At 39.9% G+C, this 24,168-nt stretch overlaps 4 protein-coding genes across 5 annotated transcripts; 2 read left to right on the top strand and 2 right to left on the bottom strand.

Annotated features, from left to right (window-relative positions):
* The first annotated feature begins 1,059 nt into the window (after positions 1 to 1,059).
* On the top strand, positions 1,060 to 6,162 carry LOC145494940 (clavesin-2-like). Its single transcript, XM_081474512.1, has 3 exons — positions 1,060 to 2,636; positions 3,991 to 4,101; positions 4,764 to 6,162. Exons 1-3 carry the CDS (start codon positions 2,049 to 2,051, stop codon positions 4,992 to 4,994), a joined length of 930 nt encoding a protein of 309 aa, XP_081330638.1. The 5' UTR covers positions 1,060 to 2,048; the 3' UTR covers positions 4,995 to 6,162.
* Positions 6,163 to 6,710: 548 nt separating this feature from the next.
* On the bottom strand, positions 6,711 to 9,000 carry LOC145494932 (putative ATP-dependent RNA helicase DHX35). Its single transcript, XM_081474501.1, has one exon. The coding sequence runs from the start codon at positions 8,931 to 8,933 to the stop codon at positions 6,825 to 6,827; it is 2,109 nt and encodes a 702-aa protein (XP_081330627.1). The 5' UTR covers positions 8,934 to 9,000; the 3' UTR covers positions 6,711 to 6,824.
* A 54-nt stretch (positions 9,001 to 9,054) lies between these two features.
* On the top strand, positions 9,055 to 18,158 carry LOC145494938 (aspartyl/asparaginyl beta-hydroxylase-like). The gene is made up of 7 exons (XM_081474510.1): positions 9,055 to 9,182; positions 10,797 to 11,506; positions 12,638 to 12,832; positions 14,313 to 14,452; positions 15,014 to 15,242; positions 15,756 to 15,886; positions 16,691 to 18,158. The coding sequence occupies exons 1-7, from the start codon at positions 9,140 to 9,142 to the stop codon at positions 16,839 to 16,841; spliced, it is 1,599 nt and encodes a 532-aa protein (XP_081330636.1). The 5' UTR covers positions 9,055 to 9,139; the 3' UTR covers positions 16,842 to 18,158.
* On the bottom strand, positions 11,680 to 23,062 carry LOC145494936 (kelch-like protein 28). Of its 2 annotated transcripts, XR_014050345.1 has the most exons (3): positions 21,690 to 23,062; positions 18,959 to 19,967; positions 11,680 to 11,689 (listed from the first exon to the last, which is right to left on the bottom strand). XR_014050345.1 is itself a non-coding variant. In XM_081474505.1 (2 exons), the coding sequence occupies exons 1-2, from the start codon at positions 22,948 to 22,950 to the stop codon at positions 19,534 to 19,536; spliced, it is 1,695 nt and encodes a 564-aa protein (XP_081330631.1). In that variant the 5' UTR covers positions 22,951 to 23,062; the 3' UTR covers positions 18,494 to 19,533. The 2 variants fall into 2 exon arrangements, 1 of the variants encoding a protein (XP_081330631.1); XM_081474505.1 differs by lacking the exon at positions 11,680 to 11,689 and having other exon boundaries at positions 18,494 to 19,967.
* Positions 23,063 to 24,168: the final 1,106 nt, after the last annotated feature.

Genomic DNA, 24,168 nt, shown 5'->3' with positions numbered 1-24,168 from the left:
GTTTTGGTTTTGGTTTTACTACGGTTTGAATTTCCTGATTAGTCTAACTGGTACCTGGATTCGTTTAATTTGATTATAAATTTTAGCACCCTAAAACTAACCGACACTATTGCCGCGGGCTATCGGTTTTCTTCCTGCTTCTTAGCCGGACCATTACTTAATGCAAGCGGTAACACTTCATTATGTAAACAGGGAAGCATTTTCACTTCCGGTATTTTTACGCCATTTCTGAGTTGCCTTGTGCCTCTGTTTGAAAAAGAGTCTTCGTGCAAAACCATTCATATGAAAATGGGTTTGACTTGCATGAAAATGAACCTGTAGGCGGAATACATTTTTATATGTCTTTGAATGGTTTCGCGAGAAGACTCGTTTTGACACAGAGCCAAACGGCAACTGGCTTATTTCAAATTAATTTTTGTAATTAAACCTGTTTTGCTTATTCTGGGAAAGTAAGCGTAATATGTTAGTTTTTAAAGGAGCTACGTCACGTGATCTCTAGATTTTTTCTTATGTGAAGGTCGCATTTAGTTTTTTGGACTTAGGCCCAGTTCAGACGCCGAACTTTTCATGAGCCGAACTTAATTCGAATTTGGAGCGACCCAAATGATCAAAAGTACACCTGTTGATTTCAGTCGTCGAACTTAATTCGCCGAACTTTATTTAGTTTAAACTAAATCACATCGAAATGTCAGCGATTTTCAGGCAAAGTTAAAACTGCTTGGAAAATACGTTATAATAATTTATGCATTAGGTTCGGCTCATGAAAAGTTCGACGTCTAAATCAAAGCCGTTCCAAAGCCGAAATTCCCGGCTGAGCTAGGCGGGAAGAACGGTTGGGCCGTTCCAAATTCAACTAGCCGTTCTTAATTGATTCAAAAAGCCGAACTTTTCATGTACTTAATGCAATGTATTTGGTTCGGCTCATGGAAAGTTCCGCGTCTGAACTGGGCCTTAGTTGCTCTATTTCATGGATTGGAATGTTATGATTATTTTTATTATTATAACATTTTTGTAACTATTATGATCTATTTATATTATTTTTACGGGAATAAGGAAAGATTTAAAAATTGTTAAAACTTGTTTGGGAAGGGAATCTAAGAGGCATGATGTTTAAACGTTCATTCTTCAATGTTCGGGTGGGAAGTTAACTTTTTAAAGTAGAAATAACTTATGGATTTCCTAGACTGTTCAGAGCCTCTCTATTTCTCAACGCACTCGATGGAAAAAGCCAAACGAAGAATATTTATTTCGGTCCCCACCCCATATCCCGTCAAGTCTCCCGTTTTGCGCTGGCGTCCAGTTCTCCCGCAATTTCTACTCGCGCGTTCAACGATCGACAACCCCCCGGTGAGGAAAACATTCATGCCCCAGAAAATTGCCCAACCCCCTTTAAAAAAAACTAACGGTCGTCCCTTGAATAATTTCTAAAGCAGCAGTCAGGATGAAATATTTAGTCGACGTATAAAAGTCAATTAGATAACACAAATGAATACTTTTGAAATCATCATTGACATCGTTCCATTCTGAGGGATAACAGTTTAGGCGCGAAAGAACCTTTGGAGGCGTTGCTAAGGCTTACTGCTCGTTTGACTAACCAAGCACGAAAAAATTTTGCATCAATCAACTAACAATGAATATACATAATTTATTTTTGGAAAAGTGGTTGATATTAAACGAATGCAATCAAACAAAAAGACAGGACAATAGAGGTAGAAGTCCAGGAGTTTCGGGTAGATCTTCAGTAACCTAGCAGCCTGTTGGTTCTCTCTTTGTTCTGCTCTGAAAATTTTAAAGTCTTGCTGTTTCAATTTACACAAGTGCTATTGATCAGTGTAGCAGAAAAACAAAAGAGATTCTTTACGATTCCTCTGGGAAAACTATGAACATGTTTAGAATCTAGCTGATCACAATGCATGGTTAATTTGGTTGAACTTGGCAAGGCTATGTTGATATATATCGGACTGACTGACTGATCACATCACAACCAGAAGAGCGCGGTATTTCTCAGGAGGTTATAACCCCTCGTGTTTTTGCTGTGAATAAGCGGCATGGATTACCCTAACAGTTGCCAAACTTCGGGACAATTTACACAGCGGATGGAAAGCACGCAAGACGACCACAAGGAAGGGCTTCAAAATCGACACGAAGACAAAATTATAGCATTCCGCTCAAGAGTCAATCAAACTATGAATAACAATGATTTTCTGCACCTTACACGGGCCGACGAGGACGATTTTCTGTTGCTCTTCCTACGAGCGCGCAGATATAACGTGGAAGAATCATTCAAACTTCTGTGTAACTACATCGAATTCCGCACCAGAAATGCCTCCGTTTGTCAAAACCTCTCAGCTTGGCAGCTTCATCATGTTATAGAAGACGGTTTCCCGTGTGTTCTACCCTACGGCAATCAGAATGGTGCAAAGATGCTTGTTATTTTCGCTGGCAGCTGGGATACCGACACTTATGGCACTGAAGAAATTTTGAAGGCTTTTATTTTGAGCATGGAACGCTTGATTGAAAACGACGATACTCAACTCAATGGAATTGTGATTATTGCTGATTTTTCGGGCTGGACTGCTACTCAAGCATCCCGTTTGTCCTTGTCTTTTATTCGTCAAGTCTTCGCTATGTTCCAGGTAAGTTTAGGCCTCATAATCAAGGCCAGACATTAAGACCGGAAAGCTGCGTGTAGTTCGTATTTAGCTGTCGGGAGCAGTTTTCGTACGTGTGGAGGAGTCACAGAACTGACACTAAGTAATAATTAAGACATGTAATCCAAGACATTTTTCTGTGTGAGTGGGGCTACTGTGAATGTTCCAATAGGAATCGATCTTGATACAGTATTCATTATTTTTTAGGTTTAATCTAGTGTCTATAAAAGATCTATGGCGCACGTTTTCTATTTCTTTTGGATTATTCACGGCGCCTATTGCGTGCTAGGGGGGCATGCAATTTATGAGGAAATAGTACAAACAATTTCTCAATAGAAAGATAGTGGCTGTATAAACGGGTTGAAATTATAAAGGATTATACAGGGCAGATTTCAGTAAGAATTTTGGCTGTTCAAGGTATTAACAGGGTGGCCGCATTAACGTTTTCTTTTAATAAGAAAATGTATGGAAGTTTCGCCGAGGCAGAAAAAGTGGCCATAATAACGAGGTGACCGTATTAACTAGGCATCGTGAGGGGGGGGGGGGGGGGGTTCCTCTGTACATACATATATCTTTTAGTTATTGCACGCGATGTGATTGGTCAATAGACTGTATTCGTATTCTCTGTAACTAGCTGGCAACTGAGGCTAATGCGGTCTTTCAACGCAAATGGCATTAATCTCTTCCCGCATGAGCCTCCATTTCAAGCTAGTTCCAGTCCAATTACGAGAATACGGTCAATTGAGCGGGCCGTATACTACTGAAAGGTGAGCTAAAACGTGAAGCTGTTTTTGTCGTTAAAATGTCTCGTGACTAATTAATGGCCAAGTTTGTAACACGTTCATGGCAAATAAACGAGTAAAATGTTTTCTTTTTTCTATGAAATTTTGACGATTTATGCTTTTGGCGTAAGTCAGTAATATGAATGAGTTCTTCGGCTTGACTTGAAACGGTTTTTCGAACCCGCAGACACACAGTAGAGATAAGACACAATAAATTTCTTGCTGTAACCTCGTTTCCTCGGTTCGCACAGTAATTTACAGATCCTCGGTCCGTAACTTACAGTATGGACCTACAAAGAACTCGGTTATCAAGAGCTATTTATTGACAGGGACACGCGACGGATTAGTTAATACATCACTGCAGTCAGTCACGTTAATACGTAGGTTTTACAGTCTACAAATAGCTACAAATGCAAGAATTGTTTCATGGCCTGAATGATAAGTTTTATGTTCACATATTTTAACTTCTCGTTTGATTCTTTTTTGAATCAATAAAGAAATTATTCATTTAAAACACCAAGCCATAATTACAACCCATGGTTGCTTTGTCATTTTAGGATCATTACCCGGCCCGATTTGTCGGATTCCATTTCGTGAACGAACCGTGGTATGTGAAAGCTGGTTTAACTTTACTGAAACCTTTCATCCAAGAGAAGATGTGGAAAAGGGTAAGCTGAAATGCGTTCTTTAGTATCTAATATCTCCTCAGGGAACTCGACATCAGGGCAGCTTCTAGGGTTCCAATAGAAGTTTTATTTTATGGAAACAGCGTTCTGTGAATCGACACAGACAATTACAAGACGATTTGACGTCCGAGACTTACGTATCTACGTCAGATTCTTTTTTTACTAGAAAAAAAAAAAACGAGCTCGGAAACAGAAAGAGAAGAGAAAAGGAAGTGAGGGAAAATTAAGGAAGGAACGGTGAAAAGGTCTAAAAAGAAACCAACAAAGAGTCTGTCATGTTTTAATATGAAAGGAAAAGAATGAAGCTTGTGAAGAAAGTAGCAAGTATCAGGGTTTTCGGAATATTGGCAGCGCGATAATTTGGGCGTGGACAACAAAAATAAGAGTAGGGAGAAGGAAAAGGGGGAGCTTACGCGCTTTAAGGTATATTGCAAGTTTTTCGTGTCGAGTGAATCCACAGTAAAGGTTGGTAGTGTGGAGGTGCGCTATCAGAGGTCACGTGCTTAAAGATGGGGAGGGGGAACCGGTGAAGTTGGGCCTCTTCTTGCTTCTATTAGGGGGAGGGGGTTCTTTCTTTGGTCTTCAGCCTAAGAACTGGTCCTTTCTTCCCCATTAAGATTGATTCCTTCTCTTAATTTTTCTAGATACATGTGCATGGTAACAACATGACGACACTTCACGACCATTGTCCTCAAGATATTCTCCCTGCGGAGTTTGGTGGAAATAAACCAGCGGTGAACCGTGAATACTGGGCGCGAGTATTGCTGGATTCCGAGAAAACGAATGGGGGTCACGTGTACGGAGAGAACCCATTTAAATGGTCACTCAATCAAGAGATAGACGAGGAAGAAATGCCGCACGTGATATCTGCGTGATTAGTCGGAGAAAACCCACTTAATGGCCACTCAAGCTGGACGTGAACCAAGCAAGAAATGTCAGAAATCCTGCACGTTATAACAACGTGACCACAAATTAAGCTAGCGCGTAGGTAATTAGTGACGAATGCAGAGGAAATAGCGATTCATATACAGCATGCAAGGGGAGGGTCAGAACAGTTTTTACGTTATTTTTGGAAGGGTCACTAACAAGGCGCGAAATACTATATCGTATGCAGTCTACGTCAATTGACGAAAAATATATCTATGAAAACTTTGTTAAAATAGCTTTGATTGGCTTTAAATCTTCTATCGGGTATCTTCAAAAAGACATATTGTACGGTAACTAATCAACAAATCCGACGGATATTTTGCGCAATGTTTACAACACTTCTTATTCATGAAAACATTTTCTAGTTCCATGGGATTGTGGGGGCAATTTATAATGCGACAACCTCTAAGATCGCTTTTTATATTATTTATAATCGAAGAGCAGCCTAGTGAGTTTTTAAAAATATTCAAATCTAAGAGTTGTAGAGTTAAAACAAAATGTAAAACAGTTAAACTGTCTTTGCCACTGTTGTGTTGTAGGAATGTAATTTGGAGACTTTTTTCAGTTGTTATGGGAAATTTTACCGTTTTTAGCGTTTAAGGTTTCAGCATTTTATGTTTTATTAACAGGGCGGCGCAATCTTTTCAGTTCCAATTCTTACCGTGTATAAATTAAATAAAGGCTATTTTAGCGTATCACCAAAGGTATGAAAGGAGCTAGAAATCTTCCCTCTGCTATCCATTCCTCTTGCGGCTTTGCAATTTAACTGCTAGGTAAGAAGGGTGTTTAGCTTTGAGAGTTTTCTTTGTTCTAAATTTTTAATTTGTGAATAATTTTTTTTACAATAAACTAGCTAGCGCAATTGCAATTATATCACAAGAATTGGGAAGTGCTGTGAACGAGTGAAATGTTATTTTTCTTGGATTGGTTCTCAACACTATCAGCACACTATTTGCAGAATATTTTGATCAACATTTTATTGGTTAATATTGTAACGCACTTGATTACTTCTCACTATTTGGATCATTTGTTAAAGAATTGCGAAGTTGATTGCCATGTATATATAATATCGTTGAATAGCAGCTATATGAGAATAAAGTTATCTTCTTCAGTAAATTATTTGGTTTTAAAAACCTCAGAATAATAAGTATTGCATCAATTAACAAGTGTGAAGTTGGTCTTTTTTCACATGCACTGGCAAAGTTATGGTGAAAAGGTCCAAAAAGAATGGATAATGGTGTCTCACTCTCTTCTTTCTTTTTGGGTTTGCTTGCTCAGTCATTATGGCAAGGTCTTGGTTTGAGATTTTTCTGTTAAGACAGAATGTTCCACCCTAATAAGTTGTTTATTATATGGCTGTTTGCTTTGTTTTTGCATGCTTGCAATCTGCCCGTCGGCATTACGCGAGAATAATGTCTTAAAGTTGCCCAATCAGCGCATGCATTATATCGGCCACAAAAACAAGCCATACAATAAAACATGATACTGATAAAGTTTCGGCTTGGAAGGTAGAAGAGAAAGGAGATAGTTGCTATAGAGATAAAACTGATTCAAACGCAAAGGTAAGTTCTGTTGCACACAGCGGAGCCCCCAACTTGAGACCACTGAAATAACACAGCCACTTTGTAGCCTGAACAAAAGATTCATTGATTATTTTAGTTAAGAATCCTGTTTATTAAGCATAGCTGGTTGAATGGGGTATCACTGTTAGTAGTAGCTCTTGAAAATTAGAAAGCTAATCATAGTCAAAATAGTCCTAGGTGAAAGCCTTTGTTCATTTAGATATGTTTGGCTCTCTTAGCCGCAATCTCTCGTTCAGTTCCAAACTCATAGTATTGAGGAGCCAGCGTGTACAGCCATGGTGGATCAATTGCAGTGACATCCCGCATGTATTCCTTGGAAGTCTGAAGCACTTCATGGTACACCACCCACTGTGGTGGTGTTTCAGTATAAAGAACTGACGTCGGGTGGATGTACAATGGGTGGTCATCTCGCACCGTGCGATAAGACCCTGATGGATGTAATCGAGCAGCATTAGCGAAGAATCCACTTGCGACACACTGGCAAATTGAATCAACATCACCGTCACAAGACACTAGTGGAACTTTAAATTGCAAGAGAAGTTTTTTGAACTGCTCTCGAATTTTAAGGGCATGACACAGACCCTTGTAGTTCAGGAAGTTCTCATGACACCACCTTGAGCTCTTCTTGTACTTAACAAAGGCCTCATAGACATTTAAAAGGGTAACATGGTCTCCTTCATGAACAGAAAATTTCCTCTTGGCATTGTCGGCTGCAGCTTTCTGTCTGCTAGGGGCGAGGAAGATGTTCTGGATCTGAAGCATGGCGGCAATTGTCAGGATTTCCTCTGAACAACCAAAATCACCTGATGACAGAAGCATTTTGGCAGTCATTGGATCAGTGGGAAATTCTGCCATGTTTGTTCCCAATGGATCAACCAGCTTTCCATGTTGATCGACTGCTCCTAATGCATACAACAGCTCCAGCCCACGGATCATGCTCTGTGCAGGAGGACGAGCTGGGAAGTTGAAACGAAGCAGGTTATCAATTCCCAAACACTTCAATTGCAGCATAACTGAGGCCATGTTGCATCTTTGCATTTCAGGCACTGTAGAGGGTTTGAGAGCAAGGAAGTCTTGTTCTGTGTACAGCCTGTATACCTTTCCTGATCTCACACGGCCTGCTCGGCCAGCACGCTGTTTCGCTGATGCTTGTGACACTGGTACTACAACTAAACTTTCCACTCCCACTTTTGGAGAATAAGCTCGCAGCTTCACAAAACCACAGTCAATGACATACACTATTCCATTTATGGTGATAGAGGCTTCTGCAATGTTTGTCGCAACTACCACCTTCCTTGTGTTGTGTGGAGTTGGCTTGAAAACAAGCATCTGCTCTGTGTGTGGAAGGCCACTGAACATGGGAAGTACTTTGAGATATTGTGACCCTTTGCGCAAGGCTCTGGCTCTGTCAATCAACTGTGAGACCACAGTTTCGACTTCTTCTTGACCAGTAACAAATGCAAGAATGTCACCATGAGGTTCCTCCTTGTGTATACCCATGACAGTATCAACTGTTGCTTTTAAGTAATCAGGAACAGGGCTTAGGGTGTAGTGTATATCAACAGGATAGGAACGCCCTTTCACCGACAGTATTGCAGCAGTGTCCTTGCTACGATCACTTGTGATGTTGGTGTTGAAAAAATCTCTAAACATCTCTGCATCAAGGGTGGCTGATGAAATGATGATCCTGAGATCTTTTTGCTTTTTCTTAATCTTCTTTAAGAGCCCTATCATAATGTCAGTATGCAGCGTTCTCTCATGTGCTTCGTCTAACATGATCACACTGTACTGCGACAACAGCGGGTCACTCATTGTCTCTCTCAGTAGCACACCATCTGTTACAAATTTCATGCGTGTTCTTTCTGGATTACAGCAGTCATCAAATCGAATTGAATAACCCACTTCTTCTCCCACAACTGACCCTCTCTCCTCTGCTACCCTGGTTGCTACAGTAACAACTGCAACTCTACGAGGTTGTGTTATGCAAACTTTCCATTTTCCAGCTGTCCAACCACTCTCGTGCAAATACTGTGGAATCTGCGTCGATTTTCCGCAGCCTGTCTCTCCTACGACAATGACAGTCTCGTATTTCTCTAGCAGATACAAAATGTTTGTTCTGTGCATGAAAATTGGCAGCCTCTGTCTTTGAAGGGTGATAGACAGGGAGCTGTTAGGATTATAGATCGCTGACTCAGAAGTATCATCACCACTTATAGGCCTTTCGGTCGCAATAACGCTATTAGGTTTTTCCGTATCTGGCTTCCAAAAACGTGGTTTCAAACTTTGAGTCGTGTTCGCCGCCATCTTGAATGTTAAGTCGAGGGAACGAAAATTTTGCGCATGCTCTTCAGAGGTGACCGCTATTGATCTTGGGCTCAAATTTAATGCGCGAAGGTCGCGCGTGAGTAATCGGGCTCGATCGAGCTGTCATTATGAAATATAAACACAGAAATTAATATTTATTAATTTGGTTCTTCCTGAATTAAATTCAGTTTAGCACATGTTGGAAGATGGCTCCACCTCGAAAGAGAGTGACCGGCGATAGAAAGAAAAGTAAGTTTAAAGTTTATGTGATTTTCTGTGCGATTTGGTGATGCGCGCACTTAGCTGAAAATACTGAAGGTTTTTTTCACGGAAGCAAATAAAGTTTATGGAACCGTTGTATTGTGCAGAAGAGTAATCTAAAAATTTAGCTCATTGAGAAGGTTGTGTCCATCATTAATCGCTTTAAGGTTATAAGGACTTTAAGTTTCTTCTAAACAAACAGCTTGTATGTTAAGTTTACTCTCTAGGAAAACTGAAGTTGAGCTAGTTTCTTCGGCCGTTTAAATTATTAAGTCCTAAATACAGCCCCAGGTAGTTTGAAACTTTCACAGTGCATTGCGAAGCTTTAGTTTTACATTACAATTTGAAATGATCGAAATTCGCAGGTATTAATGGATGTACAGACGTAGCAAACCACGATAAAAAATAAACTTGTAACTGTAAGTTTTCTAAGCTTAGTATAAAATGTTTTTGAAGGGAATGTTTTACGTGGCATCAGTCTCAAAGACAGGTGTATTTGTTTTAAAACCCCGAACCAAGATTAATTATTTATTTTTGTTCAGCTGAGGGAGTCGTGTTTTTATTTCACTGTTTCTCTCATGTGAGTTGCAAAAGTGAAGGATTAATCTGCAGAAATTAATGATAACTCTGCCACAAAGTGTATGATTTTACTATAGATATATAATCTTTCCTACTCATTTGTTCCAGGCAGCAGTGCTCAAATAAACAAAGCAATAGCTAAAAATCTTTATTATTCCTGCTAGCTGGTGACAGACCATTTGGGCTTGAAACTGAGAATTCAAGCTTATAAGACTAGCCCCCTATAAACACTCGAAGGGTTGCATGGAAAAAGACCCCCCTTCATTTGGTCATGCTGCTCCCACAAATGATCATCGCACATCAAAAACCATCAGGCCATTATGAGAAATAACACTCCAGTTCCCATCATTCCAGTGCTTATTTGCTGATAAAATTATTTTAGAAGTGGTTGTGTTGGTTGGATTCAAATAGTGGTACTAATGTTTTCTTTTTTGTTGTTTTGCATTTTGGGTATTTTAGTTCCACTGGACCATAACTTGTAAGTGATGGCCCCCTCCCATCTCCCTCTACTTGTTTCTGTTTCGTAGCTGTCTTTTTTTGTTTTGCAAGGGCTAGACGCGAAATATGAAGTCAAGATTGTGATAAGAAAGAGCAAGCTCTTACCTGTCTTCAGGGTTGATCTCAGAATGGGAATAACTGCTGTACTGGTTACAAACCCTTCTATTTCAAACTCAAGGGGAAAATTAGAAATGGTTCAGAATAGCAGTATTTCGAAATAGCCAATAGTAAATGGCTGAAGGGCAACTGCAAGGGAAATGGTTTTGATTGCGGAATAATAAGGAGTTCGAAATAACCAAGTTTGAGTTACATTTCACAATATAAGAATAAGTCAATAAAATATATGACTGTTTGAGCAAACTGCAATAGTAGGTGTCTTGTGAAATTCCAGTCTTGGTCCTCTTCTTTTCTTTCTTGAGTCCAGTATTGTTCTAAGACTTGCAATGTAATTTAGGGAACAGCATCTGGACAGTAAAACATAACATTTTGTTTCATTCTTGTATTTTCAATATTTTCTATTCACAGATGCTGACAATGCTACGACCGGTAAGCCAAAACAAACTATCAGTGACTCAAGTGAGTCACCTTCGTCATATCTCAGATGGGGAGTTTTTCTTTTTGTATTGGCCGTGGCAGTGATTGTGGCTGTGTATATATTTAGAGTCAAGCAAATGGATTCAAACTTATGTGTACAAGAAAATTCTAAGTCACAAACTGTCGAAACAGAGAGAAAGCCATCTGAAAAGGTAAAAAAGAAAACTAAAAAAGCATCTCCATCAGATTCATCGGCAGCCATAACTAACCGCTTTGATAAATCCATTGCCAAAGAACTCAGCAAAGCACAGAGTATCTTGGACAAGGGTCAGATTGTAGATGCTGTGCATAAGTTTGAGACCTTGGCTAATAAATATCCCAAGAGTCCAAGGGCCATGTATGGAAAAGCGCAGTCCTTAGATAAGTTGTCAGAACTCAAGCAGAGCAATGAGATTCTTCAACAATGTATAGACGCTTATGGCAGAGTACCTGAAATGCCAGATTGCCCTACTGAGCTGAAACGCAGGGCCGTACAACGTCAGGCTGACCGGCTTAGCTTTCTGGGCAAGGCAGGACAAGCAGCACAAGTGTTAAAGAGGTTGCTGAATGAGTTGCCGGGTGACATAAAGATTATGAATGATCTGGGTGTGCAGTATTTGCTATCAGGGAGGAATAGGGAAGCTGAGAATATCTATAGCCAGGTGAGATATGAAACATTGTTTCCCGAGTGTCAAGTATACCACTAGCTTGTGAGGTGAACTTCCATTTGCTGCTAAAATTTCGTACAGTTTCATTTGAACTCCCCACACAAGAGCAGCCTTGAATTAAGGGTCCAACATACAAAGGCTTTTTCAATCCAGTGCCATTCCACCACTTTTTTTTAGCTCAGGCTTGCCATCCCACCCTGGTCAGAATGTTTATTACAATTGTACCTGGTTAGAGTCTCAGTTCTCCTCATAACGTCTATAACCTCGATGATTTTATGTTCATCCGCTATCTTGTTATTTTGAAAACTATCTAACATCCTACCTGTCAAAATGAGCAAATCCCGCTGACCGCCGATTGAAAGTATTTTTATCCTGCATCCCACCATTAAAATTTCTCTTCTCTGGCATCCTGCCTTCCTTTTCCTCTCATCTCGTATCCTGCCAAACCTATGTTGAACCCTCTTGAATCAGGGTACTTTTATTGGTAATCTGATCCCACATACATGCCGGCAGTCTAAATAAAGCTGTTAGAATGCTGTTCAAATTATTAATAACAGTCAGAACAGCTGTGTTAAGTTATCAGCGTCTCATTTACTTGCATGTACATAAACATATGCAAGGTGTAGTGGCCTCTTGGTTAGTGTGCTTGCCTCTGGATCTAGTGGTCCAGGTTCAAGTCCTTGTCAGGGACATTGTATTGTGTTCTTGAATTGGGCAAAACACTTAACGTATACTCTCACAGTGCCTCTCTCCACCCAGGTGTATAAATGGGTACCGGTGAATTTAATGCTGGGTAACCTTGTGATGGACTAACATCCCATCCAGGGGGGAGTAGAAATATTCCTAGGCACTTTATGCTACAGAAATTGGGATAATTAAGCTCCAGCCTGATGGGCCACTTGGCCCCTATGCAGACTTTTCTTACATAACATATTACACAGGGGTGTGCAAATTCTTGCAGTAAGTATGAGCACAAGGCTACATTACAGGTACAGTGCCTTTGTCAATAGACAAAACAGATGTGGATTCAAAGGCATGCTAAATTAACGAAAGAATAGAGTGGCTCCTGTTATTTAAAAGTCAGTAAGATTAAAATCCAATGTGTAAGTTTTTTCCCTTTTTCAGGTAGTAAACATGAATCCAAGAAATGGTTTTGCCAAGTCACACCTGGGTTTCATTCTGAAAGCTGATCATTTGCGTTATACTGAAGCTATTCCTCTTCTACGTGATGGCATCTCTAGCGGCGAGCCTGGGGCTGATGACGGTAGATTTTATTTTCATTTGGGAGATGCACTGACAAGAGTTGGAAAACCAGATGAGGTGAGATTATTAGCTTGTCTGTGTATTGCTAATATGTTGAAGTCTAGTCTCCTTTGCAGCCGTTTAAGGGTCATCATGCAAGGCTCCCTCTGCCACTGAGTGTTGCATGACAACCCCAAAATGGCTGCGAAGGAGATAACTTTCAGCTGTAATACATGTAATTGTAATTTTCTGTTGTCTTTACTGTTTTTTCTTGACTGTTTGTACAAGAAATGTGTGGGTCTAGAGGCCAGGGAAACTCCCACATAAAAGGATGGGGGTGCTTGTATTGTTTAGAGGTTAAAAAAGTGGTTTTAGTTCAGAGTGTTCAGCCTTAAAAGGTCCCCAGTGGGAGCTTTCGCAGTACCATTAGGGTATTGATAGAGATCTATGATAATGCTTTCATAAAATTTATGAGTAGAAAGTATATGAAGTAATTGTTATTGCTATTTAAAATTATTACCGTAAAGTTCTGACAGTAATGACCCCCCGAAATTAATGTCAATTTTTTGTGGCTGCTAGTAAATCGTGAAAGTAGCAACCTCCCGAAAGTATTGACCTCCTGAAAGTAGCAACCCCCCCCCCCAAAGTAGTGAGAGGAACTTTTTTAAATTGTTTACCGTATACCTTTAATTTGTCAATCAATAGTCAAAATTTTAATGTACAATAATATGTTTGTGCAGTGTCACAAATTGTTCACGATTAGGCACTTTAATTTACAACAAGGGGAAGCTTTATGTCACCATTTGTCCTTGACATCAGTTCACTGATGCAGCGATGTAAGAACTAAACTGGTATAATTTCGTGTTAACAACAGGAACGTTTCTTCAAATTGAAATTGAAAACTTGATATAGTTTTCGACTAATACAACTCGTCCCAACCACTGACAATACAATCTAGGAAGACATCTGGAGCCCACCCATGACGCAGTTAAAACATGAAACTGGATAGACAAATTTTGTCTTATTTGTTTACTGGCATTGATATTGATTTATTTTCTTGTTGCTGTATTTATCATTGTTACCTTCTTTTTCTGAAACACAATCTATACATATGGAATGCAAATAAAATGTTGTTCTTTTTTTAATTTTATGTTGTTCATTTTTTTATTTTGGAAAAAAAGCTTGCGCTAGCTCTATTTTTAAACGATTTTTGTTCCCTGAAAGTAATGACCCCCTGAAAGTAGTGACCCCTAAAGGCTGCTAATTCCGAAAGTAACGAGGGTCACTACTATCGGAACTCTATGGTAATTAAGTGCAAGTTAATATGCAATTCAAACCACGCCCACAAAACAGGCTATTGGTACCCCTTAGGGGTTTTTTTTCAGAATTGCTGACGTGCATCCCCATCCTTTTTGTTTGGGAGTACCCCCCTCCCCCCCTCCCTGGACCTAGAGGTGTATGAGCTTCACTTTTCCTACTGGTCTGGATTAAGCATTGGTTGGTGGTCATGGTTTAGGAGCTAGAAGTTGATCAAGCTAATTGTTACTATCTTGTACAGGCTTACAAGGTATATGAGGAGGCTGCAGAAAAAGGAATATTTTTATCTGCATTGCAACGGTCCTTGTACAATGCTGACACTCCCTTGAGAGCACGTCCATGGTGGACCCCAGAGGAAACTGGATATGAAAGAGCTATACGGTAAGTTAGATTTGTATGACTGCAAATAAGGATGTTTCTTCCCAGTTAGACGTTGAAACAATGATCATGACAAATATTTACTTAGGGATCTTTTTTGTGCTTGCTAAAGTTACTCAAGTTTGAAGATATCAGATGATCTTTGCAGTTATATGCACGACTTAAGCAGCTGTGAAATTAAAGTGTGAAGAAATTCAGGCTGGAACAGGATTTGAACCCATGACCTCTGCAATACTGGTGCAGTGCTCTACCAACTTAGTTATCAAGCCAACTCGTTCATATATTCACTGGCATTTTTCACCATCTATGGGACCCGGTATACTATGAACTCACAATGTGACCACTCAGTTGGTAGAACACTGCGCCGGTATCATAGAGTTCATGGGTTTGAATCCTGTTCAAGCCTGAATATTGTTCAGGCTTTAATTTCACAGCTGCTTAAGTTGTGTGTATAACTGTGATAATCAATCATGTCTTCATATCTTTTTCTACTGAACAAATGCGTGATCTTTCATATACTCACTTGCATTACTCAAGTGTGTTTTTGTTTTGTGATTTAATCAGAAAACTTGAATCCAACTGGCAAGTGATCAGAGATGAAGGATTATCAGTTCTTGACAAAAAGTCTGGAGGATTTATACCAGAAGAAGAGAATCTTAGAGAGCAAGGGGACTGGAAACAGTTTACCCTGTATCAACGTGGCCGAAAGAGTGAAGCTGCCTGTCAGAAAACACCACAGACTTGCGCCATCATTGATACAATGAGAGATGCTACAGGTTGCAAGAGAGGGCAGGTGCGTACATAAACTTAAAGGTTAAAACAAGTAAGAGGAGACTGTTTATCATCAAAAAGGTAAACATAGAATCTGCATATGAGCCAAGTGGCCCATCAGGCCAGCACTTTTCTCCAGATTCAGTAGCATGAAGCAACAAGGAGTATTTCTACTCCCCACCCCTGCCCCCCCCCCCCCCCCCCGGGACTTGAGTTTAAGGCAGCAGGTAGTTTGAGATAACTGAGTTCAGCATTTAACTTGAATTTTACTGCTACTAATGTTTTAAGTTTTTAAAAATGACATTGAATTTAAGGGGAGGTGAACAATTTTTTTGTGTGACTTCCACATGGTGAATAGTATATGCCATAACAGGTTTGTCTCGAAACTCCCATTTATTCATTTTGGAATCCACCAGCACTTTGTAAGGTTTCCCAAATGGCTATCATTTCCATACTTGTGTGTGGAGAGAGGTGCTATCATGATACAATGTAGTTTGAGCAACTTACCTTTATGTTACTATTTTGTATGTCGCAGATCAAGTATTCTGTGATGCTTCCTGGCACTCATGTTTGGCCTCATACTGGTCCTACAAACTGCCGTTTACGACTTCACCTTGGACTGGTCATTCCCAAAAATGTCGCCATAAGGGTTGGACGTGAAACGAGGTATGTAATAATGACATCTTACTGACTGATTGAATGATTGACTGGCTGCCTGATTTACTACCTGCCTGATGGATGACTGGACTGACTAACTGACTCAATGGACATGTGTTTGGATGGACGGATGGACAGCAGACCTGGGGCGGGACCCCCACATGAAAAGGTCGGGGATGCTCATTGGAAAATGTAAATTAAACGCCTATTAAGGGGACCAATCTGGGTGTAGCTCAAGCACTATTTGACCCCTAAAAGATACCACTTAAAACAGAATAGGCTCGATTACCAGGCGCTGTTCAGGAAAGGAACCTGTGGTTGTAGACCCGACTTGAGAGTCTGGTTGAAATTGAGCCTAAACATGGAAATAAGTGTGCTTTTTTTATTATTTCTTTGAGTGCACCCTAAAAGTTACTTTGACAGCTAAAAATAGTGGCATTTTGTCATGAGCACCCTAAGTGAGACCAGAATCCTTGATTTATACCCTTAAGGGAGGCGTCGAGCATCCCGACTTTTTCATATGGGAGACCCCCCAGGCAACAGAGGGACATTGCAAGGTAGCTGGGGGAAGTCTGTGTTGGGCCAGTTCATGCTAGGTTACCCCCAGCATCAAGCCCTCCTCTAAACAGTTTATACCAACAAGGTGGAGAGAGACAGGAAGAAACCTCAATGACCCCTGAGCCAATGTTTGAACCTAGACTGGTCAATCAGGAGTCCATCAAGCTAACCACTAGGCTGCTGCACCTCCTACGACACACAAACTAATGGTATAGAAGACAGTCATGTTTTACATAATGTGGTTTTCCTTCACAGAACTTGGGAAGAAGGCAAAGCAATAATCATTGATGACTCGTTTGACCATGAAGTTTGGCACAATGGTTCAACCTTTAGACTTATTTTAATTGTGGACTTTTGGCACCCAGACTTGACACCTCGACAAAGAGCGTCATTGTCTCCCATCTAATGAGCTTAATTTTTAAAATTTAGAGTGCATGCATGTGGAGGGGTGTCCTTGAATAGAATGGTTGACTGTGTCTTAAGCCAGTTCAGTGCTGCAATGACCTTTATGTCATGTTTTTAGCCAGTTTATACTTTTAAATAAATTGTTGTATTATAGCTACAGTTTAAGAAAGATCTCAGTATCTCAGTATCTCACAGTATCTCAATTATGTAAAATTGTGGTTGTGAAGATTTTAAATGAAGATTCTAATAGATATAATTAAATTTTTGATATCTTATTTCTGAGCAGTTGCTATTATTGCCACAAACATGTCTGGAACAGAAAACCAGTCATAGTCTTAAGTTTGAATAGTTCAGAGATTTCAGTTTCTGTTTTACGTGTTTGTGTTTAAGCTTGTACATTCAAGATTAGAGCTTTTTACATATTTTACACCCATTTTAAAACTAAGGTGTCCTAGAGATGGGTTATCAGCAACTGTAGGGTCCCTCATCTGCAGTTTCATAAGCTGGACAGGTTAATTTGAGTCAGTCCTGAAGAAGCTGTCTGGTTCTGCCCAGATTACAATTTAATTAGAAATTTTCAAAACTTTAGACAAGCTCAGCAAAGGTACTATAATAACATGCTTGTCAACTGAGTTAGGTCTGATTGTACAGGATAATACATGTTTTTTGCTCTTGGTCAGGATACATTAACCCTCTGATTTCCCATCTGCCTGTCCCACTTAAATTGTACTTTGTAACTTGGGAAATTGGAAATTTTAAGGCAAGGGGCTCTTTAATGCAATTCAAAGGAGTTACATTACCTGCAAAAAATTTCAGGTGTTTAAATTTCAGAGACTTAAAAATTTCGGAATTATATTATCAGGCCCTTTTTTGCCCGGAAATAAAATCATCCCAGATTTTTTGCAAGTAATGTATACCACTATATATTGAGACAATTTTTATATACCGTATTATTATCCTCAAAGAGAAAATATTGTAGTGGTCCAGTTTTGAGTTAATGATAGAAGACAGAGCTGTGCAGTGTTAGTCTTGATCTGAACTAAAATATTCAGATACCGGTTGTCATGAGTAAGAAAATTAATAGCTGCTTGCAGCTTTGTTCATAATTTGGTTCATCTTTTGCTTTTCTGCTGGTATTTGGGAATATTTTACATCAGATCTTTGCAAGATCTGTTTAACATTCAGTCTTAAGAGTGGCTCTTAGCCCGCATTACTGCACTCATTGTATACCAAAGTGGTTTTATGGTGTAGGAAACGAAGTGTGGATGATTTTAATTTCCACTGCTATTAAAGCTGGTACTAATTTTGTGAAGGATCATTTTGTAGCCACTTATTTGCACGTTTGAAGTTTTTATCTGTCTTGTTTTGTTACGTAAGCTGACTTGAAACATAACTGATAGGCAACTAGCCTGGCAAGTTGCCTAAATGGCAAACATAGAATGCAAGATTAGGGACAGATCATTATTTTTTTGAGGGTGCAGGGGCTGGGGAGGGGGTGGACAATTTCCAAAACTCTCTTGCACAGCAAAAACTGCTGAAATGCGAGGAGAATCGTGGGGGAAAATATCAGTTACAACCTTAAAGTGAGAAAAAAATTCATGCCCCACATAATTGCCCAACCCCCCCCCCCCCCCCCCCACCAAAGAAAATAGTGGTCGGTCCCTTAGAAGCATTATTATGTGTGTGGCAACTTTGTTCATACAGCTTTACTCTGCAGGCTTCTGGTAACTGAGACTAAGCTGCTTTGATCAGGTGCTCTCAAAACTAGAAATTAAAACATTGAGGTCTGTTGTGCATCATTGGGAAAAAGGCAAAGCAATGATCATTGATTACTCAGTTGACCATGAAGTTTGGCACAATGGTTCAACCTTTAATTGTGGACTTTTGGCACCCAAACTTGACACCTCGACAAAGAGCACCATCTTGTACATCATCATCATCATCATCATCATCATCATCATTGAACCTCAGCTAAGCTTTTGACCAGGATTTCAAAGGCGGGTGTCAAAATGTGACACCCATGTTTTGCTGGTGATGACATATTACCACAAACCACTAGTCGACCCGGTCAGACCACCTGTTCTTGTGGGCTTTATGATCAGAAGCAGGCATTTATACAGGAAGTTGTTTATTGTGGATCACACAATATGCAATACATCACGGAATATACAAAGCACATTTCCAGCAATCACTACTGACAGGTTAAATGCAACTTGAAAACTTGATGTATGATGATCAGAATCAGATTATAAAAATGTTTTTGGAGACTGGATTATCTTCTAGCAGTATTCAAAATTATGGGCAATCACACCAGTTCAAAAAAGGTTCTACTTGTTAGCCTATGAACTGATCTGCATGACTCTCTTTCACATTCAACCAGCAGGACTACTTGGGATAGCAGCTATACTTCAAAATCTGTTCTGCCGCAAAAGATTGAAAGAAAAATAAAAATCTCGCACAGTAGTTACAAATCACACTGCAGGAGTCCTGATTACAAAACTCTATGTCTTAAGTCTTTAAGTAGTATTCTAGTATACTTCTTTGGTTTGGCTGTCGTAGCTGTAATGTAAAATGATTTTATTATTATAAAAAGGCTTTTAAAAGATTAATTCCAGATAAATCCTAGTGGCATGACCTTCATTCTAGGCTTCCAGCAAAAACTAACCTAGCACATCAATTTTGCTTGTCTTTAACTACAACACTGCTGCACCACAACCTGCGCGACAAATGTTCATGTCCTGCACAAAACGCCATGTATCTTTATCAGGATCATACACCTCAACACTGGAAAGCCTATGCGCACCATCAAATCCACCCAATACAAAAATCTTGTTGTCGTACACCGCCACAGATGGCCAAGCCCTTGGCGTGTTCAGAGGTGCAACTGGCTGCCACTGATGTGTCTGTGTGTTGTACCTTTCAGCGAGATCAAAGTAATGATCTGTGCTTCTGTTTCGGCCTCCAAGAGCGTACAGGTAGTTGTTGACAGCTACTAATGACATACCAGAGCGTGCTTTTTCTAGTTCAGTTACAAAGGTCCAGGTGTCTGTGTCAGGGTCGTAGCATTCGACACTTGCTCTATCACTATGCACACCTCTGTCATAACCTCCAGCAATGTACAGCTTCCCTGTAACAAAGAATTACAAACAGTACTGGATTTTAGCTCAGCAAAATTTAGTGTCTTTCTGTTCAATTACCATGTACCATTCTGGCCCATTCCCACATCAGCTACTTGCTTTACCACATGTACAATAACAAAATTGATAATCCTATGAAAATGAGATCTCCCCATTCCTTTCCTAACTTTACAGTAAGCCCTAATCCAAATCTTTCTCTCGCAAAATTGTTCATGCAAAGAGATCCATCCAAGTACACTAACGTATGAGTTTTAAATTTGATGTGCCACATACTGTCTGATTGAATGCTATTTGAACCAGGCATTTATAGATTGTTTTCACATGACATCATCAAGTTTTAAAATCCAAAACTAAAGAGCCACCAGAGTTTTAATTCTCATCAGGCAGAAGAGGTACGAAAAGTACGTACGTTGAAAACTTCAGCTCAATAACATGCTTCATTTTTGAAACTGGCCAGAGCAACTTAATTTCAGAGTTATGAAGGTGTGTGACATAGAGCTACCTATGTCATGATTTTTAGTCATTCGTGAAGCAAAAGTAGTAGGAAAAGTGTTTATGGACATGTGGTTTTGTGCAGTATGAATAATCAGTGGCCTAGATGACTAAAGTAAGCTCCAGACGAGTACACACTTTTCCTGCCACCATATTGGTGTACCACAGAAGTACACCAATGTGGCAGCTCCATACTAGGCTCTGTAAATTTGTGTGAAACATTTCGACAGATATCTGAAGTTTGGGGCAGCCCACAGACCTAACACTTTAAAAAAGTGTCTTCTTTATTTATCTTCTACAAGACTGCATTTTCTTGACTTCATTTACTGAACGGTTTTTGGTTTAACTTTGTTTATTATGTGACAGGGAAAAACGATCTATTCTGAGCCTGGGCTGCCATGCATACAGTACGGCATGATGTAATTTTTACAATATAAACCCTTACAGTATAACTTTTTTGGTTTATATACAGTTAAAAAAGATAAGGTTTTTTCTGATGCTGTTTATTAAGTATTTCTAATATATTTGTGCAAGATATGACCATGACTGCATTTGCGAAAGGAAAATATCTAGCCTTCTGCAGAGTCTAACATCACAGGCTGTGTTTCAGCTGTTTGACAGCTGTTAACATGTTTGCAGAGTCATGATTCAGATGACCTGAAATCAATCGACCATGTATCAGTGTCAATATACAACAATGTGTGTTGTGAGAATTTCTATTTTAATAATCATTAAAAGTGAACAGTCTTTAGTTGTTCTTTCATTTTCTCAGCACTTGATTCATTATTGAAAACTCACTGCAGTTACATTGAGATGCTGACTCTGTATAACATTGGAAGCCAGAGAACAAAGTGTCAAATGATGTTTGTGCATGACACAGAATTAGTTTCCTCCATCTAGCCACCAATTCAGTGCAGTAATGGTATCTCAAAATATTACTGCAGTTTAGTTGGTATGATTGTCGGTATTGTTTAATACTAAAGTGGAACCCTGCCTTGCGTACCCCGCTCATATGAATAAGTGTATATCATTATTACAGTCACTTTATCCTAGCCCAAACAAAAGTTCAGTCAGTCATTTTCTTCTTTAAAGAACAGCTTTAATACAGCCACCACGCTAATATGACCAGATTTATGTGGCCCACTGATGACTGGACTAACAGGGTTCACCTGTAGTATTAAACTGATTTTTAAGGTTAGGTTTAAAATTAGGACACAAACCATCACAAACAGCCACTCCTGCCCCCGATCTCTTCCTTCGCATACACTGCACTGTACTCCAGTGGTCAGTCTTGGGGTCATATCTCTCGACATAGTTATAACTACAAGTTCTGTCTTCACCTCCAAGGGCGTACAGATAACCATTTAATGCCGTCACTGCAATGAATGACCTCTGAATAGCAATGTCAGCGAGCGAAATCCACTGGTTTACTGCCGGGTCATAGCACTCCACATGTCGCACATACATAGTGTCGTCATGTGGGGCACTAACAGCACATTCACCACCCACCACATAAAGCAAACCATTGAGACTACAGGCACCAACTGCAGTTCTGGGATATTTCATGTTTTGCAGCATAATCCACTGATTTGTTAGAGTGTCATATCTTTCTAAGCTTGACAGCTGACAATCAACACCATTTCGACCACCTATGACATAAACAGCTTGTGGCTGAGCTCGTGGTAATGTCATGTAACGAGGGAGGTTGCGTGCACTCTCGTTTAGAACCTTAGCCAATAACAGTTGGCAATCCGCATTGTTCTTGATAATCTTCGAAGGAAAAACGCGGGCTTCAAGAAATTCGAGCGTTAGAAGAGGAAGTCTTACGTTACTTAAAAGCTCAACTGCATAATCCTTTCGTCGACAGAAATCGTGCAAAATCCACGCCTCCACCGCCTCGAACACTTGATTCTCAGAGCGAACTTGGAGCAGGTCTTCCCGTAAGAGATTCCGCAAAGCTTGTTTTGGCAGTTGTAAGAATTCCTCCCCTTTCGCTACATCCAAGAAGTGTTGACGGACAAAGCGATAAGCAGCTTCTTCAAGTTCTGAGCAGGAATAGAGATCTGCAAATGCTCGGATACCGAGACAATTTGTCGCATCTAGGTGTGTCTGAAGAAAACCACAACAAACCGATCTTAAACTCTGAAGATTTAATAACGAAGCGGCGGATAATAACGCTTGCACGTTCTCCACAGTCACATCGATGGCTCCAGTGTACGCAAAATCCAGCAATCCCTCCATGACACTTGCTTCAACTCCTTGCAATTTAATATCTTTCATGCCACTTTCCAACATACCATTTGTAAACATGGCACGCAAGTAAGAACTTGCTCCTGCAAGGACGATTCTATGCGCGGGAAATTGCCTGCCATCAACATGAAGAACGACATCGCATAACTCGCCTTTCCTTCGCAGATCGTTCATTGTTTTCAACGCATCGTTGGAATGCAGAGGGATATTGAATCTGCGATGCGCCGCCATTACTTCTACAGATCGTAGAATTTCCCTGTTCGATCCTCACGGCCAAAACATCATTTCACTTTCGTTGTTTTGCTCGATTTCCCTTCGTAATGTCCAAAATAAGGCGACATGTGATTGGCTCGTTGGCGTAATGGGCCAAAATAAAAGCACAATTGATTGGTTCATAATCAAGCAATGACGTTTTTACCGCTGTATTATTTGTGTAAGTACCGTGGACTCAAGTTACGTGAAGAAACCCCCTTTATTTTTCCACGTACGTACCCTTGCATGAAATGCAAAATGCTTTCCCGACACTTCTAGAAATGGAATTCTGTCGGCAATGCATGTAACGTAAAATCCCATTGCTTATTCGATTCACACCTTCCATCCAAAGTTAATTTTTCCAGTGAGGAAATCTTCTAATTTCTCCCTTTTGAGAGAGTAAGGCAAGCAACATGTACAAAGTCTTAAACTGGCAGACTCCGCCCTTAAGTCCCAGCCATAAATTACTCTTTTATATACCATTTTTGGCAGAAAAGGTAACCTTTTCATAGACCCTCCACAGAAAGTGATACACTGCTTAAAAAATCAGTGATCGATTCCAGCAGTTCTACTTTTCAGTAAAACCTGGATTCAGAAGCCGCAAAACTCCGTAAAAATTACCTTCTCGATTTGTGACTTACGCGCAAAATGAACCTTACGTTAACTCTTTTCTTGTCGATTTCTGTCCTGGTGTTAATACTGCTGAAATAAGTGTCATTTTTTCCGATCATAATGTGGAGTATTATGCTAAAAACTCAACAATCGTATACTTCGGCATAGTGACAAAGGAGTTGGATAACATCGGGAATACATGGGGCGAGGTAGAGAAGATCGCAAAGAACAGGGTCCGGTGGAGAGCTATGATGAAAACTTTATTCCTTACGAGGGGCAAAGAAGTCTAAGTCAAGTGAAATTCAGCAGTCTGCAGTGAGCATTTTACCTTTGGTCTGCAGTGTGCGTGTTACACTGACCGTTTTCTGATCTTTTCTAAAGAGCGATCTTTGCTGACGTCATTCACGACATTTTTCGTCATTTGTTAACATACGATCGACTTTACTAAGAGTAGACATCATGTTGGATACAAATTGCCCATAAACAGTTAAAGTCCTTTTCAAACTTATTAATTGGTAAATTCTTTGGCTGTTTGGTTGTAATATTTAATGCGAAATTGACTTTCAAACACCGCAAAATGTCTGG

This window comes from Orbicella franksi, chromosome 8 (assembly GCF_964199315.1).
Source record: "Orbicella franksi chromosome 8, jaOrbFran1.1, whole genome shotgun sequence".
Classification (NCBI taxonomy): domain Eukaryota; kingdom Metazoa; phylum Cnidaria; class Anthozoa; order Scleractinia; family Merulinidae; genus Orbicella; species Orbicella franksi.
The sequence above is the reverse complement of the archived record's forward strand: the minus strand, read 5'-3'. Positions and strand labels throughout refer to the sequence as shown.

Excerpts from the sequence above, each read along its gene's own strand:
- LOC145494940 (XM_081474512.1), top strand. The coding sequence starts at position 2,049 with ATGGATTACCCTAACAGTTGCCAAACTTCGGGACAATTTACACAGCGG. Across the intron at positions 2,637-3,990 it reads AAGTCTTCGCTATGTTCCAG|GATCATTACCCGGCCCGATT; the intron begins GTAAGTTTAGGC and ends TTGTCATTTTAG. Across the intron at positions 4,102-4,763 it reads AAGAGAAGATGTGGAAAAGG|ATACATGTGCATGGTAACAA; the intron begins GTAAGCTGAAAT and ends TAATTTTTCTAG.
- LOC145494932 (XM_081474501.1), bottom strand. The coding sequence starts at position 8,933 with ATGGCGGCGAACACGACTCAAAGTTTGAAACCACGTTTTTGGAAGCCA.
- LOC145494938 (XM_081474510.1), top strand. The coding sequence starts at position 9,140 with ATGGCTCCACCTCGAAAGAGAGTGACCGGCGATAGAAAGAAAA. Across the intron at positions 9,183-10,796 it reads GACCGGCGATAGAAAGAAAA|ATGCTGACAATGCTACGACC; the intron begins GTAAGTTTAAAG and ends TTCTATTCACAG. Across the intron at positions 15,243-15,755 it reads CAGGTTGCAAGAGAGGGCAG|ATCAAGTATTCTGTGATGCT; the intron begins GTGCGTACATAA and ends TGTATGTCGCAG.
- LOC145494936 (XM_081474505.1), bottom strand. The coding sequence starts at position 22,950 with ATGGCGGCGCATCGCAGATTCAATATCCCTCTGCATTCCAACGATGCG. Across the intron at positions 19,968-21,689 it reads AGGAGTGGCTGTTTGTGATG|GGAAGCTGTACATTGCTGGA; the intron begins GTTTGTGTCCTA and ends TCTTTGTTACAG.